The 16,001-nt window shown below is 51.3% G+C and overlaps 1 protein-coding gene across 5 annotated transcripts; it reads left to right on the top strand.

Annotated features, from left to right (window-relative positions):
- The first annotated feature begins 506 nt into the window (after positions 1-506).
- On the top strand, positions 507-15,439 carry Acvrl1 (activin A receptor like type 1). Of its 5 annotated transcripts, none has more exons than XM_071609831.1 (11): positions 507-582; positions 1,048-1,245; positions 7,192-7,260; positions 7,795-8,046; positions 8,223-8,434; positions 8,641-8,740; positions 9,074-9,220; positions 9,501-9,776; positions 10,582-10,779; positions 13,205-13,335; positions 14,376-15,439. In XM_071609831.1, the coding sequence occupies exons 3-11, from the start codon at positions 7,197-7,199 to the stop codon at positions 14,508-14,510; spliced, it is 1,515 nt and encodes a 504-aa protein (XP_071465932.1). In that variant the 5' UTR covers positions 507-582; positions 1,048-1,245; positions 7,192-7,196; the 3' UTR covers positions 14,511-15,439. The 5 variants fall into 5 exon arrangements, with proteins under 5 accessions (XP_071465932.1, XP_071465934.1, XP_071465933.1 ...); XM_071609833.1 differs by lacking the exon at positions 507-582 and adding an exon at positions 4,571-4,622 and having other exon boundaries at positions 871-1,245; XM_071609832.1 differs by lacking the exon at positions 507-582 and adding an exon at positions 4,556-4,622 and having other exon boundaries at positions 871-1,245.
- Positions 15,440-16,001: the final 562 nt, after the last annotated feature.

Here is a 16,001-nt window from a genome sequence, read left to right as displayed (position 1 = left end):
GTTTGGATAACCAGGAGGCTAGGAATGAAATCTTGCCACAGATCACTCTTAGTGACTGAAGCAAAGCGTGATAGGGTCTGCACTCGCAGAACATGTCAGGGCAGGAGAAAGTCCCTTGTTCTCTTGATCTCCATTCGGTTCCCCTCCCCAGCTGCCTGGTCTCAGCAGTGTGAGGCTCAGTTCCCTACCTCTAGAGTTCCATTTTGGCGGACTGGGGCTTTTCCTGGACCGGGAAAATCCAAGGCAGCTCCCGGTGTCTCCATTCTGGCCACCCCTGGTAGGGAGCGCGTCCTTGTAACCGCAATGATGCGGACTGGAGGAGCTCAGACCACCCTCATCAGAGACCCAGAGCCGCCCTATTTGGGCCGCTTTACCCCAGTGTTGAAGGCAGACAGGGGCGGCCGCGGAAAAGGGGAGGGGACAGGGTGTGTGTGAAGGGGCTGGAGGGAGGAGGCGAAAAGATTTGGGCCGAGGGAGAAGTCTCAGAGGGCGGAGCCAAAATTTATTCGGACCCTGCGGGCCCCAAACTCTGCCCTCGCTCCTCTGACACTCCTAGACCGAGAACCGCGGGTTAAAGGCTGGGTAAGGACAGGTAACATCCCTCCGCCTGCCATCCTTGCTCCTGTCCTTCCCTAGATGCCCCCCTTATGGACGCCAGATTCCAGGCTGCTCCCTCAGCGGCTGCGAGCGCCCCCACTCATCCCAGCTGTTACTCTTTGCCTCCTGTCTCAACTCTGGCCCCCACGGCGCTGGGCCGGGACCCCCACGGGACCCCCACGGCGCAAGTCCAAGGCCCGCCCCCTCGGGGAGGCGGATGTGGGAGGCTGGGCGGGGGCGCTAGCTGGTGACCCGGAGCTGGGGGTGGCCGGGACCGCGGCCGCGCTGGGGTCTGGGAGCCGCGCGGGGGAGCGGCTGGTCCCGGGGCTTGGCTGGGGTCGAGCGGGCGGCCGGTCGGCGAGCTGGGCAATAGGAAACGGTTTATTAGGAGGGAGTGGTGGAGCCGGGCCAGGCAGGAAGACGCTGGAATAAGAAACATTTTTGCTCCAGCCCCCTTTCCAGTCCCGGGAGGCCGCCGCGCCAGCCGCGCCGAGCGAACCCCTGCCCGGCCCCAGCACGTCCGGGGCTGCGCCCGGACCTCGGGACCCGGGTCCCCACTCCAGTGCTTGCCGTGTATCGGCGGCCGCCACCGGGGAGAGGAGGCGGCCCCCGCCCGCTCACGCTCGCGTGGTGCCGGCTGGCACGAAGGTGAGTCCAGGGCGGCGGCCAGGATGCCAGACGGCGGCTTGACCCCCGCCCCAGTGAGCCCGTGATCGAGTGATCTCTAAGACCTCTCGGAGAGGTCGCAGTAGGGCCAGTCCCAGCTCAGGATGCGCTGTCTGCGTACATCTGAGACTGGAGGTGACATGGGGGCTGTCACTTAACTTCTCTCTTTTCCTATCCTCATCCATGAAGTGGGCAGAAGCGTTCTTGCCTTGCCTTTCACGTGTCCCTCCAGGGCGCTGGGTTGACCAGGGAGGGTGTCCATTTTCATTGCTGTTGAGCCTCCTCTAGGAGCCACCTTCCTCGGACTAGCCTTTGAAGCTCTTGCTTAAGGTACCCGACACTTTTCACTCCTTCCCACAAGCCTCACTTCCAACCCTGGATGGTGGCATAACTCCCATACCATGGCTTTCTTCCTTCAGGGTCCAGGTTTTCAGTCTGCCTGGACACTGAAATCTCTGAGGTCCCTGGATTGGCTGCCGGCTCCTTCTTTTCCTTTCCAAGGAGGGTCCATAATGGGCAGTAGCGCTCATCCTCTATTTATAGACAGCCTCTGGCTGAGTTAAGGTCTCTCCTCTCAGATCCCTCACTGTTTCATTGGCCCAGTACCTGTCTTCTCACCTGTCCTCCCCTGTCATTGGGCTGTTAAAAGTAGCTATCATTTATTGAGTATTTACTATGCACACCTGTAGATATAGTTTGTCTTATTTAATCCCCTTCACAATCCAACAGAAAAAGGATTAATTTATGCCCAACCTAATCAGGTTCAGATTTGAACAACTTGTCCAGTGCATCTTGAGTGGTTTAAATAGTAGGATTGGGGTTTTGGTAGCATTGATTAAGTGATTACTGTGTACTACTTAGTAATCTGCTAAATAACTTTACTACTTACACCTATGAAATAAACACTATTACTAGTCCCATTTTACATGAGGAGAAGCCTAAACCAGAAAGGCTAATAACTTGCTCTAATCTTACAGCACTAAGTGTCAGAGGTGGGATTTGATCTCAGGTCCACATGATCCCAAGCCCTAACTTCTAGGCTATATAGTAGTCAGATTCCTTTATCTATAGTTTTGCTTTCCTGAGGTTTCAGTTACCTGCAGTCAACTGTGGTGTTAAAATATTAAATGGAAACATCCAGAAATAAACAATTCATAAATTTTAAATTGTACACTGTTCTGAGAAGAATGGTGAAATCTTGCATCATCCTAGTCCTTCCTTCCTGGGACATCATGCTATATAGACTGCCCGTCTATTAATCACTTAGTAGCCATCTTGGTTGTCAGGTTGGCTGAGGAGGTTTTGCAGTGCTTGTGTTCAAGTAACCCTTATTTTACTTAATAACCACCTCAAAGTGCAAGGGTAATGATGCTGACAGTGTGGATATGCCAAAAGAAGGTGTTAAGTGCTTCCTTCAAGTGAAAAGGTGAAAGTAGAATTTTTATTACAGTATATTATTACAATTGTTCTACTTTATTGTTGATGTTAATCTCTTTCTTTGCCTAATTTTTCAATTAGATTTTAGCATAAGTATGTATGTATAAGAAAAAACATGGTATATGTAGGGTTTGGTACTATCCATGTTTTCAGATATCCACTGAGGGTCTTGGAAAATATCCCCCTTAGATAAGAGGAGGTACCCTACTGTGCTGCCTCTGCATTCTGCCTGAGACCCTAAAATCCAGGCTAGTTTTTGCTCTATTGCACTTCTAAGAGGGGCTAATAAAATGCTGTGAATGAATCGTAAGGGCAGCCTGATATGCACAGCCCAGTTTGGTCCTGTGCTGTCTAGGTCAGACATAACGAAGTGAGACTGAGGCAAGATGGTGGAGTTTGATGTCAGGCAGCACTGCTGTGCTGAGCCTTTCTGCTGATGGCAGAGGGTTTTATCAGTCCCTCAGATGCGCCGAGGAGAAAAAAAATTAACAGCTACCTTCCAGCCACATTCTGGCTTACCCCACCTGAGACTCAAACACTAACTACACACAGATGGGCAGCAACGCTGTATTTGCAATTAAACTGGTAGGGTACCAGTTGATGACAATAGCAGAATATTTGTTAGCTGGGTCCCAGACCATCCTTTTCCTCCTTTGAGGGACTCACCTAATTCCAAACAGTTGGAGGAATAACAATGACCAAAACAGGATTTATTCTCAGCAATTTTTTTTAAAAAATTGTTTTTTTAGTTGTAGGTGGGCACAATACCTTTATTTATTTATTTTCATGTTGTGCTGAGAATTGAACACAGTACCTCACATGTGCTTGGCAAGCACTCTACCACTGAGCTACAACCCCAGCATAATTCTCAGCAATTTTTTTTTTTTTTGAGAGAGAGAATCTTTTTTATAGATGGACACAACACAATGCCTTTATTTTTATGTGGTGCTGAGAATCGAATTCGGGTCCCACCCGTGCTAAGCGAGCGCTCTACCGCTGAGCCACAATTCTAGCCCCTCTCAGCAATTTTTAAGTTTATCAAAACACATTTGGAGGGGCTGGAATTGTAGTTCAGTGGTGGAGCACTTGCCTAGCATCTGTGAGGCACTGTGTTTGATCCTCAGCGCTACATAAAAATAAATAAAATAAAGGTATTATGTCCATCTACAACTCATATATATAAAATATATGTATCTTATGTACATATATATGTACATAAGATACATATATCATTTATATATATATATATATATATATATATATATATATATATATATATATATATATATGAGAGACATTTAGAGCTGGGCATGATGGTGCACACCTGTAATCCCTACTTTTTGAGGCAAGAGGTTAAAAAGTTGGAGGCCAGCCTGGGCAATTTAGTGAGACCCTGACTCAAAATAAAAAAATTTAAAAAAGGACTGGAGATGTAGTTCAGTTGTAGAGCATCCCTGGATTCAATCTTCAGTACAAAAACCAAACCAACCATGTTTGGCTTACCATCCTGAGCCACAGTTTCCTTGTTGGATTATTGTAAAGGATTAAATGAGATAAACCATTAAAGTTCAGTAGTTGGCACATAATTAGTACTCAGGGAAAGTTAACTATTATTATTTCATAGTGTTAAGCTTCTGTTTCAACTTAGTTTAAGGTTTGTGATTTTGGGCCAATAACAGTGATGCTTCTGTCTGTAGGAGATGTTTCATACAGTTTTGCTTAGAAGTTAAAGGATACTGCTAGGTCCCAGATGTCTGTGCTACAGTCTAGTTAAAGGCAAATCATGGTGTGGGTGTGGGGTCAGTTCTGAGTTTGGCCTGGTGAGAATTCAAGACCCTTCTTTACTTAACCTTAGGTGGTGCTTAGTTAGGAATTGTACAGTCCCAGTTTTACCCTGTTGCATTCCCAGGATTAGACCAGAGGTGAGTTCTGCAAATGCTGCCAGCCCTTTCCTGCATGGCCAACAACCAGAGCAAACCCTTCATCCCCATCCTTGCTCCACAGTGTCACCAAGTCCCTGGCTTTGTGTTGAGACTTGTCTGTTACTTCTGTTCCTGGAGTTGAGGAGGTCCCTGAGCAGGATTGAAATCCTTTCCCTTTGCCACCCATGTCCACTCACCCAGCAGGACTCTGCAGGGCAAATGGAAGCCTAGGAGCCAATCTTAACTTCCTGTTGGATACATTTCTCAAAGCATGGCACCCACAAAACTGATCAGAATTCCCTGGGAAACTTCTGAAAAATGTGTGTTTCTTTCTGGTCCCGGAAAGACTGAATCAGAATCTGGAGGGGGCAGGGCAGGTGCTGGAGGTGTCTCTCAGTGGTAGAGTATTTGCCTAGCATTTGCCTAGCATGTGGGAGGCCCTGAGATCAATCCCCAGCACTGAGGAGAAAAAGAAAACAAATAGAATCTAGAGTTGGGGTGAGACCAGAAAACATGCATCCCTAACTCACTGCAGGGGATGTTTAGTAGAGGAAGTGAGTGGGTGGACCGGAGGATGGTCCATAAGTGGAAGCTTAGGTAGAGGATCCTAGAATGAGGACAGATGCCATGTTTATTGTTGGCCACTTTTTTCTTCCTGCCTCATACTCTCTTCTCAGCAGCTTTCTGGGCAAAGGCTGCTAAGGATGGCTTCCTGGCATCCTTACCTACCCCAGTGGGCAGATTCATCTCATCTGGGGCTCTCTCTCCATCCAGCCACCAGTCCCACTGCAGAGGGCTTGCCAGAGTCCTGACCGCCTGGAGGGACAAAAGGGAGGAGGTCAGGCAGAGTCTGGGGACATAGCTGCAGCAGCCCAGGGCTCTGTTTCCTCCCCCAGCCCAGGCCTCTAGGACAGAGGAAGCCCAGGCAGGAAGGCCAGAGCTGCCACCAGCCAGAACCATGAAGCCCCCTACCCCAGACATCCCACTTTCAGAGCCTCAGTGTCTTAAGTCTTCATTTGGCACTATTTTTAGACCATGGACCTTCTGCAGCCTAGGTGGCCATATGCCCAGCCATACAGCCTCATCATGTCAGGCTAAAGGGCATTCTTCCTCCCTCATGTTAGCTGTGCTAACTTCAGAGCCAGTCCCTAGACACATTCCTGAACATTCTTTGCCATTCAGAAAGTCCTTGTTGCTGTCTGACCAGTGTCAGCCCATACCTCCTGGTCTGAAACTTTGAGAAGTGAAGAGTAGGGAGGCTTCTAAAGCACTAGTTTGCTTGGGCTCTGAGTTGGGGACTTTTATAGATCAGAATTACTACCCTTAACATTCTTCATCAAACTTCTGGAAAAGTCCAACCCCAGCCAGTCATGGAAGGTCAAATATTTAATGTCTAAATGTGTTTCACTTCCCCTCCCACATCTCTGGCCCTCCCCCACCCTTTCCCAGGACAAGGGACAAGAATTGGGCTAGGGAATGGCTCTCTTTTACTCTGCTGAGGGGGCAGAGAAGCTCCTTTATGCCTGGCATGACTCCACACTGTCCAAGCTATGGCTGGTGGTTCAAGGGCTCAGACATGTGCTACCACAATTATATCAGAAAACAGTGGAATGAGCACTAGACTGGGAGTCTGGACACCTGGGATGAACTGCTACTGCCACTGAGTCTTGACTGGACCTGGACAAGCCTCCTTCCCTTTCTTTTTAAAGATTTTTTTTAAGTTATACATGGACATAATATCTTTATTTTGTTTATTTATTTTTATGTGGTGCTGAGGATAGAACACAGTGCCTCACCCACAGTGCTCGAGGCAAGCACTCTGCCACTGAGCCCCAGCCCCAACCTGCCTCTTTCCCTTTCTGAGCCTCAGTCCCTTCTTCTCTAAAACCAGGAGTTGGATTTTATGATTTCCAAGGTGTCCTCCCAGGATTCTGTCATGTTTGTATCTCAGCCCCTAGACCCTGCAGCTACTCCAGCCTGCTATGACAATATGCCCTTAATTCCCTGCTATGCGTGACTCTGCTTGTTCTATCCAGACCTCAATCTAAACAATCTTGATTCCTGTTCCTGGCTCAGCAGGACCCTGAATGGCAGGAAGTGAAGACAGGAGCCTGTTTATGTTTGAGGCAGCCACAGTGGGGGTGGGGCAGGGGGTGGCACTGGGAAAGGGATGGGCAGGGGTGGAGGCTGGGAGGGGTGGGCAAGAGGCAGTGGAAAGAAGGGGGGCCACTGAGGAGATGCTCTATTCTCCCCATCTCAAAGCCCTGTGCAGCCTCCCAGCCTGCCTCCAGTCTGAGCTCAGGGGCAGGGAAGCAGAGCTGGGTTCCCTCAAGCTCACAGATCACTTCAATATGGCTTTCCACCCTTCACCTCTCACAGGATGGTTTCCATGGGGAAGTGAACCAGGACTTCCCTTGCAGGCCCCGCCTCAAAGCCAGACGTTGTGGGGAGGTGGCCTCCCTGCCTCCCCCCAAAAAACTTCCCAGTGATTTCCTCCTGCTAGGAAGGAGCTACAGTCAGCGGCTGTCACGATTTCTGCAGATCTTACCTCCTCTCTTACTCTCTCCAGGGACCATGACCTTGGGCCCCCCCAGAAGGGGCTTTCTGATGCTGCTGATGGCTTTAGACCTAACCCAGGGTGAGTATGAGGGGGCAATTGGGAACAGGAGCCTGGATGGAGAAAGGGCTATCTGGTCTCTGCTCAGCCCAAATCTTGCAGTGGCCGAATCTGAAGAACTGGAGGGAAGGAAGGTGGGAGCTTGACTGGAGGGGGGGGTGGGGTCAAAGAGGCTCCATTAGATTAAGCTCCTTGCTGCCCCAACCTTCCTTTGCTGTCCTCTTGCCACAAACCTGCAGGTTGGGGGCTCTGTCAGACTCCAGGGTGGGAACCTCCATCTAGGGTGGAAGGTGGGGTATCGGTAGGGAGAGGCTGGAGCTGGACCAGGAGGCTTGACAATCACACAGCAGACAGAAGTCTGCTTCTCACAGTCTCATCTGTCCTTGATTAGGGTGAGGCTGTGAGTGAGGGATGATCAGAGGATGGGAGTAAGGAGCTAAGGCCTCAAGGGATTTGTTTGGGGGATTAGAAGGGAGAGGAATGGAACAGAAATGGGTTTTGAGTTCACCTTGGGAGAGCTCTGCCCAGAGTGGCTGAACTTCCTGTGTCTCCCAGGTGACCCCGTGAAGCCCTCTCGGGGCCCGCTGGTAACCTGCACATGCAAGAACCCACACTGCAGTGGGCCTACCTGCGAGGGGGCCTGGTGCACAGTAGTGCTGGTCCGTGAGCAGGGCAGGCACCCCCAGGAACATCGAGGCTGTGGGAACCTGCACCAGGAGCTCTGCAGGGGACGCCCCACTGACTTTGTCAATCATTACTGCTGCTTCAGCCCCTTCTGTAACCGCAATGTGTCCCTGGTGCTGAATGGTATGTCCAGTGGCCTCAGCAACCCCTCTTCACCTTCTCAGACCCCCGCTTCCTCTCATGCTGTGGCCCATAAAGGGTCAGGGAGCAGGATGCTGGGATTTGACTGGCAGAGTGACCTGACCCAAGGTGGGGAACTGGACTGGTGGAAGTTGGAACTCAATGTACCCTTCCACCAGCCACTAAACCTCCTCCGGAGCAGCCTGGAATAGATGGTCAGCTTCCTCTGATCCTGGGCCCCGTGCTGGCCTTGCTGGTCCTGGTGGCCTTGGGTGCTGTGGGCCTGTGGCATATCCGGCAGAGGCAAGAGAAACAGCGGGGACTGCACAGCGACCTGGGCGAGTCCAGTCTCATCCTGAAGGCATCCGAGCAGGGAGATAGCATGTTGGGGGTATGGGCCTGGGGGAACTGGGATCCCGGGTGGAGGGTGGATTGCCAGGAGCCACGGAATTAGAAGGGGACACCTGGAGGTTAGAGCAGGCAGGGAGCTGGGCGAGTAAGGAACATGCAATGACAACAGCAGGATGCAGGCTGAGGATAGAGAAGGGGGCCATGGCTGGTGCGAGCAGCCTCTCAGTGGCTTCTTGGTATCCCCAGGACTTCCTGGACAGTGACTGTACTACCGGCAGTGGCTCTGGGCTCCCCTTTCTGGTGCAGAGGACCGTGGCACGGCAGGTTGCCCTGGTGGAGTGTGTGGGTGAGCAGTGGGTGAGCCCAGGGAAAGGGGACTGAGTGCTTCCATAAGCCTGGAGGAGTGAGAGAACTCTTGACTTCCAGAGTCACAGTTGAGGCCAGGCCTGGGTCAGAAAAGAAATTCTGCTGGACGGATTGGGCTGGAGATGGGCCAAGGCTAGGTTCTTCTGCAGGAGTGGGGTTGGAACAAGAGGTGGTTGAGGGTAGCCTGCATTTGAGTTTAGATCTCAGAGGTTTTGCAGGTGGGGTTTGCATAGCATAAGATGGGGAGGGGGCTCTGCCCAGATTTTGTGTGCCCCGTGTGTGACCCTTCCCCTCCTCTCTGGCATTGGATCAGGAAAGGGACGCTATGGTGAGGTGTGGCGAGGCTTGTGGCATGGTGAGAGCGTCGCCGTCAAGATTTTCTCCTCAAGGGATGAACAGTCCTGGTTTCGGGAGACAGAAATCTACAACACTGTGTTGCTCAGACACGACAACATCCTAGGCAAGGGGGATGGGCACTGTTCCAGGCTTGGGGCTCTCATCCCCCTACACTTGTGGCTGGAGTCCAGAGACCTTCAGAGGTTAATCTAACCCTGAAATACTTTCAGCCCCAATCTCTGATTCCAGTTCAGGCCTATGATCTAAGTCTGATCAACCTACACCCCAGCCCCAGCTTTGCCCTGACCTAGCCCATTCCCTGCCTCCCAGCCCTACCCTGACCCTGACCAGTCTCCCTCTTCCCCAGCCTCTTGTCTGAGCCATCCTGACTCTTCTGTGCACAGGCTTCATCGCCTCCGACATGACTTCCCGCAATTCAAGCACGCAGCTGTGGCTCATCACGCACTACCATGAGCACGGCTCCCTCTACGACTTTCTGCAGAGGCAAACGCTTGAGCCCCAGCTGGCCCTGAAGTTAGCTGTGTCGGCGGCCTGCGGCCTGGCGCACCTGCATGTGGAAATCTTTGGCACGCAGGGTAAACCGGCCATCGCCCACCGTGACCTCAAGAGTCGCAACGTGCTGGTCAAGAGCAACTTGCAATGCTGCATTGCCGACCTGGGTGAGCCGCCCGAACAGGGCGCGGGCCCTTCGCCGGTGGGGAGGGGGTTCGCGCGCTCTGCCTCTGCTTTGCTTGTTTTGGTGGGTGTGGACTGCCATTGGCCCTTTAAAACTTGAAGAGGTGTAGTCTCATTTCACCTCCGCAAGAGGCCCCCACGGGTTATCCTAACATTCTTTTCAAGCCCATATTCCTTCCACCACCCACTCTGGCCCCAGGAGTTATGGAAAAAAGGGACAGGACACCAGGAACCAGGATTCTCTTCCTAGTTTCCCTGACTACATGGCTCCCCAGCACCGAACTTAAGGTGAAATGGGCATAATAAAGCCTGCTTTGCCTATTCACACTTGATAGGTTTTTGGGAACCTTGAGAGCGCTATGGAAGAAAAGGGTAGCCCGGCATGGTGGCTCACGCCTGTAATCCCAGCGGCTAAGGAGGCTGAGGCAGGAGGATCGTGACTTCAAAGCCAGCCTCAGCAACAGCAAGTTGCTAAGCAACTCAGTGAGACCCTGTCTCTAAAAGAAATACAAAAAAAGGGTGGGGGGGGGGGCTGAGGATGTAATTCAGTGTTTAAGTACTCCTGGGGTTCAATCCTCAGTACAAAAAAAAAAAGTGTGTGGGGGGGTAGCTGGAAACTTTTCCTTTTAGTCACTGTCTCTGTCTTCTAGCCCATCTCTGTGCAGGTCTCCCTTTGCTTAACCCTCACTGTTTCTTCCCATCCCCACCCGACCTGGACCCCAGCCTCTGCTGGCAGCCCTATGTGTAGGGCAGCATGAATGGCAGGAGTAACAGGCTTTGCACCCACAGGCCTGGCTGTGATGCATTCCCAGGGCAGCGACTACCTGGACATCGGCAATAACCCAAGAGTGGGCACTAAGCGGTACATGGCACCCGAGGTGCTGGATGAGCAGATCCGTACTGACTGCTTCGAGTCCTACAAGTGGACTGACATCTGGGCCTTTGGTCTAGTGCTGTGGGAAATTGCTCGACGAACCATTGTCAATGGTGGGTGAGGGCTCACTACACACAAGGGTGGGAAAGGCTGGTGGAGATGGGGGCTTTTTCTGCCATGGCTGGTGCCCATGACCTGAGGGGCTTGTGGTAGACCTGGCATCCCTTCACTGATACTCACCAATGATTCATCTGAGGGACCTTTTAAGTTTCATCTGAGTCTGTGAACCTGGCTATGAAAGCCTGGGCTAGGGATAATAACAGAAATATTAATAGCAGCTAACATTTATTGAGCTTAAAAATGTGCTATATCCTCTACATGTATCAGCTTATTTAAATGTCCTGCATTGGCAGGGAGGTTGTATTGCTTAGTGATTAAGGCATAAGCTTAAAATCAAATTGGCTGAGTTTAGTTCCAGATTTTGCCATGATTCTGAACTGGTTACTTAGCTTCTCTGTGCCTCAGTTTCCTCATTATGAAATAAGAATAAAAATAGCTTCTTAACCATTGAGATAATCCAAGGGAAGTATTGAGAACAATCTTTGAAGCTAAACATTAGTGGCTATCATTGTTATGATAGGATAAGTGCCTAATATAGTATTACCCCCACTTCATATACGAGAAGACTGAGGCACAGAAGTGTAGCCAACCAGACAGCATCAGGATCTAAAACCAGGCAATCTGATTCTTGAGCCAGTGTTCTTTATTATTGGGACACTTAAACCTCTCTGGTTCTTGATTTCCTTAGCCACAAGAATGCAGGCCATCATAGTGTCTGCATTTACAATGGCATCATTAGTACTGTGGCTTGCCAAAGGGGACTCAGATTAGTCAAGCTGGGAGCAGGTAGAGGCACCTGCCTTCTGCGGCTCTGTGGTGGCTGCCCTCTCAGCCCTGGGGTAGATGGACGATGAATGGTCATCTGGATTGGATGAATAGTCAGCTTTTGCAGAGGTTGCCAATGGCCAGGGATGCCAGGAGCCCTGACAGGTTGGGGACAATCTTCAGGACATGACTGGAGTTCTGCTCCCTAGGACAGGAATGTTCTTATTTCCTGAGCATCTGCCAGGAGCCAGACCCTTGCCAGACTTCATCTGCCCTCAAAGATCATATTGACAGCAGGGAGTATCCCTTTGGGAGACTCTCAAGAGGCTGAGATTCCTGGGCTCGAGCTGCCAGAGTGGGCTGTAAGAGGCTGGAGTTGAAAGAAGGGGGGCACTGGGACACAGCCAAGGCCTCCTGGACCAGGCTGCCGGCAGGAAAGGAAGGGCCAGGAGGAGGCAGCCTGTGGGCTGCTGAAGCGGAGGGGAAGCTCTGTCACCCCACACAGATTCCCAGCGCATTATAAACACTGTAATCTGGTGTCAGCCCCGGCACTGATTAAAGGCTCATTAGACACGCTTAGGCCTCTGCGCGACACTGATTAGGGGCAAGCGGCACAGGGGCGGCCTGGAAACCTGCCACAGGGAAAGCAGCTGGTGAAGGCTTCACTGAGGTGGTGGCCTGTGTGGCTGTGGCCCCAGCCTGGGGACCTGGGAGCAGGATGGGGCTGCCTGCAATTTCACAGACACTGCTTTTAGAAAGCTCCCAGGGTGCGCTTGGGATAATATGGGGCAGAGTGGGGGCATTGCTAGCTATGGGGATCAGTGGAGGCCTGTGCCTTTCCTGATGGAGGATAGATGTTATTTGGACCAAGATAAAAATAATTTTCCCTTAGGAGAGGTGTTTTCTGCCCTTTCTTGTCCTTGTTGCCATCCTCATCCAGTGATCAACCTGCTATCTCCTTTAAGTGGAGCATGGGGCTCAGGAGCCTGGGGTTTGAGGTTAGATATTTGGACTTAAGTCCTAGCTCTGTCACTTACAACCCGTTGATCTTAGACAAGTTCTTAAACTCTCTGGACTTCATTTCTTGGCTTATAAGGTGGAGCTAATAGTACCCCTTAGGGCTACTGTGAGGATTTGAGACAGAGCACCTGGGACAGTAGCTGGCACATAATAAGTGCTCAGTAAACCCTAGGTGTTATTATTATGGGGCATCAGAGTTAGTCAGGGCCAGGGAAGGAAAGAGAGGAATAACTGAAACAAGATGTAGCCTAGGAATCCAGCAAGATGAGCTTCAGTCTTGACTGCCATTACTAGCTGTGTAACCTGGGGCTCAACTTTTCTGAACATTGATTTCTTCATTTGTAACATGGGGGCATTAATAGTACCAACCTCACAGGACTGTCCTAAGAATTGACAGGATAATTCATATGAAATGTTTAGAGTACAATGTTTGACAAATGAGAAGTTCAAAACTAAGGCAGTAATTATTATTAATTATAAATATATTTATATTATAGTATCTCCCTCAGGGTGACATGACCAGGCAATTAGTTTCCAAGCCCCTAGGACAAAAGCTGAGAAAAGCTGTCCTCTGGGTGCTATTTGGCCTCCTTGAGGTCTCAAGTGATGGCCCAATCCCTCTTCAATCTCCAGGCATTGTGGAGGACTACAGGCCACCCTTCTATGATGTGGTGCCCAATGACCCAAGCTTTGAGGACATGAAGAAGGTGGTGTGTGTTGACCAGCAAACCCCCACCATCCCCAACCGGCTGGCTGCAGACCCGGTGAGGACTCTGCTGGGGCTGGGATGGCATGAGGTGGGGCTCACAGCTGGGATTTCTGGGCTCAGGAACTTGTGTTTGAGGCCTCTGCTCTTTGGGTAGTTTCTAGCTGTCTTGGGTACCCCCTCCACATCCTGGGCCTGTGGGCCCCCATCCTCCTAGAGCCCTTTGGTTAACCTAAGATTCTGAGAGCCTTCACTTTGCCTGTGAAAAGTCAGGGGATCTCTGCTATGACATTTTTGTCATTTGTCTTTGTTCTTTTTCTCAAAACATTTTACATACTCATACAAAGTCATGTACACTTTGTATATAAACACATATCGGCATGTATATGCTTCCAAACACACACTCTTAAACACATACACATCTCTGCCATGAGGACAAAGAGCATGCCTCTTTTGCTCTCTTTATACCCTATTACCTATACCAGTGCCTGGCATGCAATAAAGGCCTAACAAATATTTGCTGAAAGAATTAATAAATGTACACATGTATTTGCACACATAGGCACACAAATTCCTATACAACATGCATAGCCATAAAAAACCACGTGGATGCATTCCTGCAAATATACTCACTGTCAGGAACCAGAGGAGTGGGGCTGACCTTGAGCTTCCCGGGATTTGTTCCTCCCTGGACTTAGGCGTTTTGGGGGCAGTACCCCGCCCAGACTTCCACTGTCCAGCCGTGGTTGGTGGAGGGGCTGGGAGTCACTGCCACGCCCTGGGCATTGGGCTGCAGGGGGGTGACGTGGGAGCCCCGAGGCTTTCAGAGCTGCCTTCCCTGTAGGTCCTGGTAGAGGTGGGGCTGGGGTGAGGTGCTCCACAGACACTGTGGGCTCCTAATGACCGGAGTGCTCTCTCTCTTTCTGTCCTGCTACCTCCTTCCCCTTTCTCATGCTCCTGTCTCTTCCATTGTCTCTCTCTTCCTGCCCCTTCTCTCCTGCTATGTCTCCCTCTTCTGAGCCATCTGCCTCATGGCCTCCTTTCCACCTTCCCTGTCTGTCCCTGCTCCCTCTCCTCCGCCTCTCTGTTGACCTCCAGGTCCTCTCGGGCCTGGCTCAGATGATGCGGGAGTGCTGGTACCCCACGCCCTCCGCCCGCCTCACCGCGCTGCGCATCAAGAAGACACTACAGAAACTCAGCCATGGTCCAGAGAAGCCCAAAGTGATTCACTAGCCCAGGGTCGCTGGACTCGCTCTGCCTGCAGTGTGGGGCGGCAGGGGATTGTGGCCCATCTGGGCAGAGGTTGTGTGTGTGTGTGTGTGTGTGTGTGTGTGTTTGTGTTTGCGTGCGTGTGTGCATGCGCTGGGGAGGGGTGCCCCCCTCGAGGGCAGCTGTGCCTTCCCAGCTTGGCCCCCAGCCCATCCAGTCAAAAATACAGCTGGGCTGAAATCTGATCCCGCGCCGTCTGGCCTGCTCAAAGTGGCCGGCTCCCTGACGCCTGGCTCTCTCCCCATCCCACCCCCCATGCCAGGAGGGTGTACCCCCTACCACTCCTAGGGCAGGGATGCAAAAGAGGACAGCCTCGCTAGGGAATCCCAGTCCCGGGCCCAGAGCCTGGGCCTATATTTCCCCTGCCCTTGATCAACCTCACTGCCCCACCAGAGCTGCCAGGGTGGCACAGGGCCCTGTCCAGCCTTCAGCAGATGCTCTACCCCGCCAGGCCTCAGCCTGTGACACAAATTCCAAATACCCAGGTTCCTCAGTTGCCCTCTATGGGTTTACATCGCAATAGCATGACACCTTGGACTTTCTGTCTCACCCACAAGGCCCCAGCTAGCTGAATGCCAGCTGTCTGGAGGAGCTGGGCTGATCCTGCCACTCCGTGTCCCCTGGCTATCCTAGCTGACTTGTTAGGGCATTAAAATTCAAGGGGTCCTGCATATGGCAGTGGAGAGGTGTCAGGTCAGATGGGTAAGGCCCAGGACTTAAGGATAATTGAGAGGATGCTGAGCTATGTGTGGCAGGGGGTGGGAAGGAAGGTTCAAGTGGGAGTCCAGAGACCCAAGTTGGGTCCTAGGTAGTTGCTCCATGTCACCAGATTGGACCTTTACTGACTTAGGACGTTTGTTTCTTCATCAATATACTGAAAGATTTGGTCCTGATGTCCTTTGAGGTTTCTTTACTCTGATTTTCTTTTAATGTCAGCCTATGCGAAAACTAAGCTCATCAATCTTTCCTGCCCCTATGCTGGCAATTTGCCTCAAGATGGGAATGTGAAAATGACTGCTTCAGAGTCTAGGAGGGTCTGAAGGGCCTCCTGGTCTAATTCTGCAAGCTCCAATTCTTGCCTTAGGCCATGCTAGTGACCATCCTTGGGTTCAGACAGCCCTGGGCCTTCTGGCTCCTAAGCCAGCCTCCCATCCACTCTGAGACTTGGTCTTCTCTGCCTCAGGGCTGAGGGACAGCTTCCTGTGTGACCTGCAAGATGCAAAAGAAATATGGCTCTAGCCAAGAAGACTCCAGCACTCAGGTTCTGCTCCATACTAGCCCAGTCCCATATCCTTGACCCAGAGGATCTTGGTGACACTAGAAAAACATACAGAAAGTTCAGCATTTGGAAATGTCAAGGTGTATGTCTGGGTGCTGAGCAGATGACCCTGGAGCCTGGGTGGGTAGATGGTGTGGAGGGAGATAGTTGGAGACTGAACTTCAGGGGATATTGTA

This window comes from Marmota flaviventris, chromosome 3 (assembly GCF_047511675.1).
Source record: "Marmota flaviventris isolate mMarFla1 chromosome 3, mMarFla1.hap1, whole genome shotgun sequence".
Taxonomy (NCBI): domain Eukaryota; kingdom Metazoa; phylum Chordata; class Mammalia; order Rodentia; family Sciuridae; genus Marmota; species Marmota flaviventris.
Note: the sequence above shows the minus strand (reverse complement) of the source record. Positions and strands in the feature narration are given on the sequence as shown.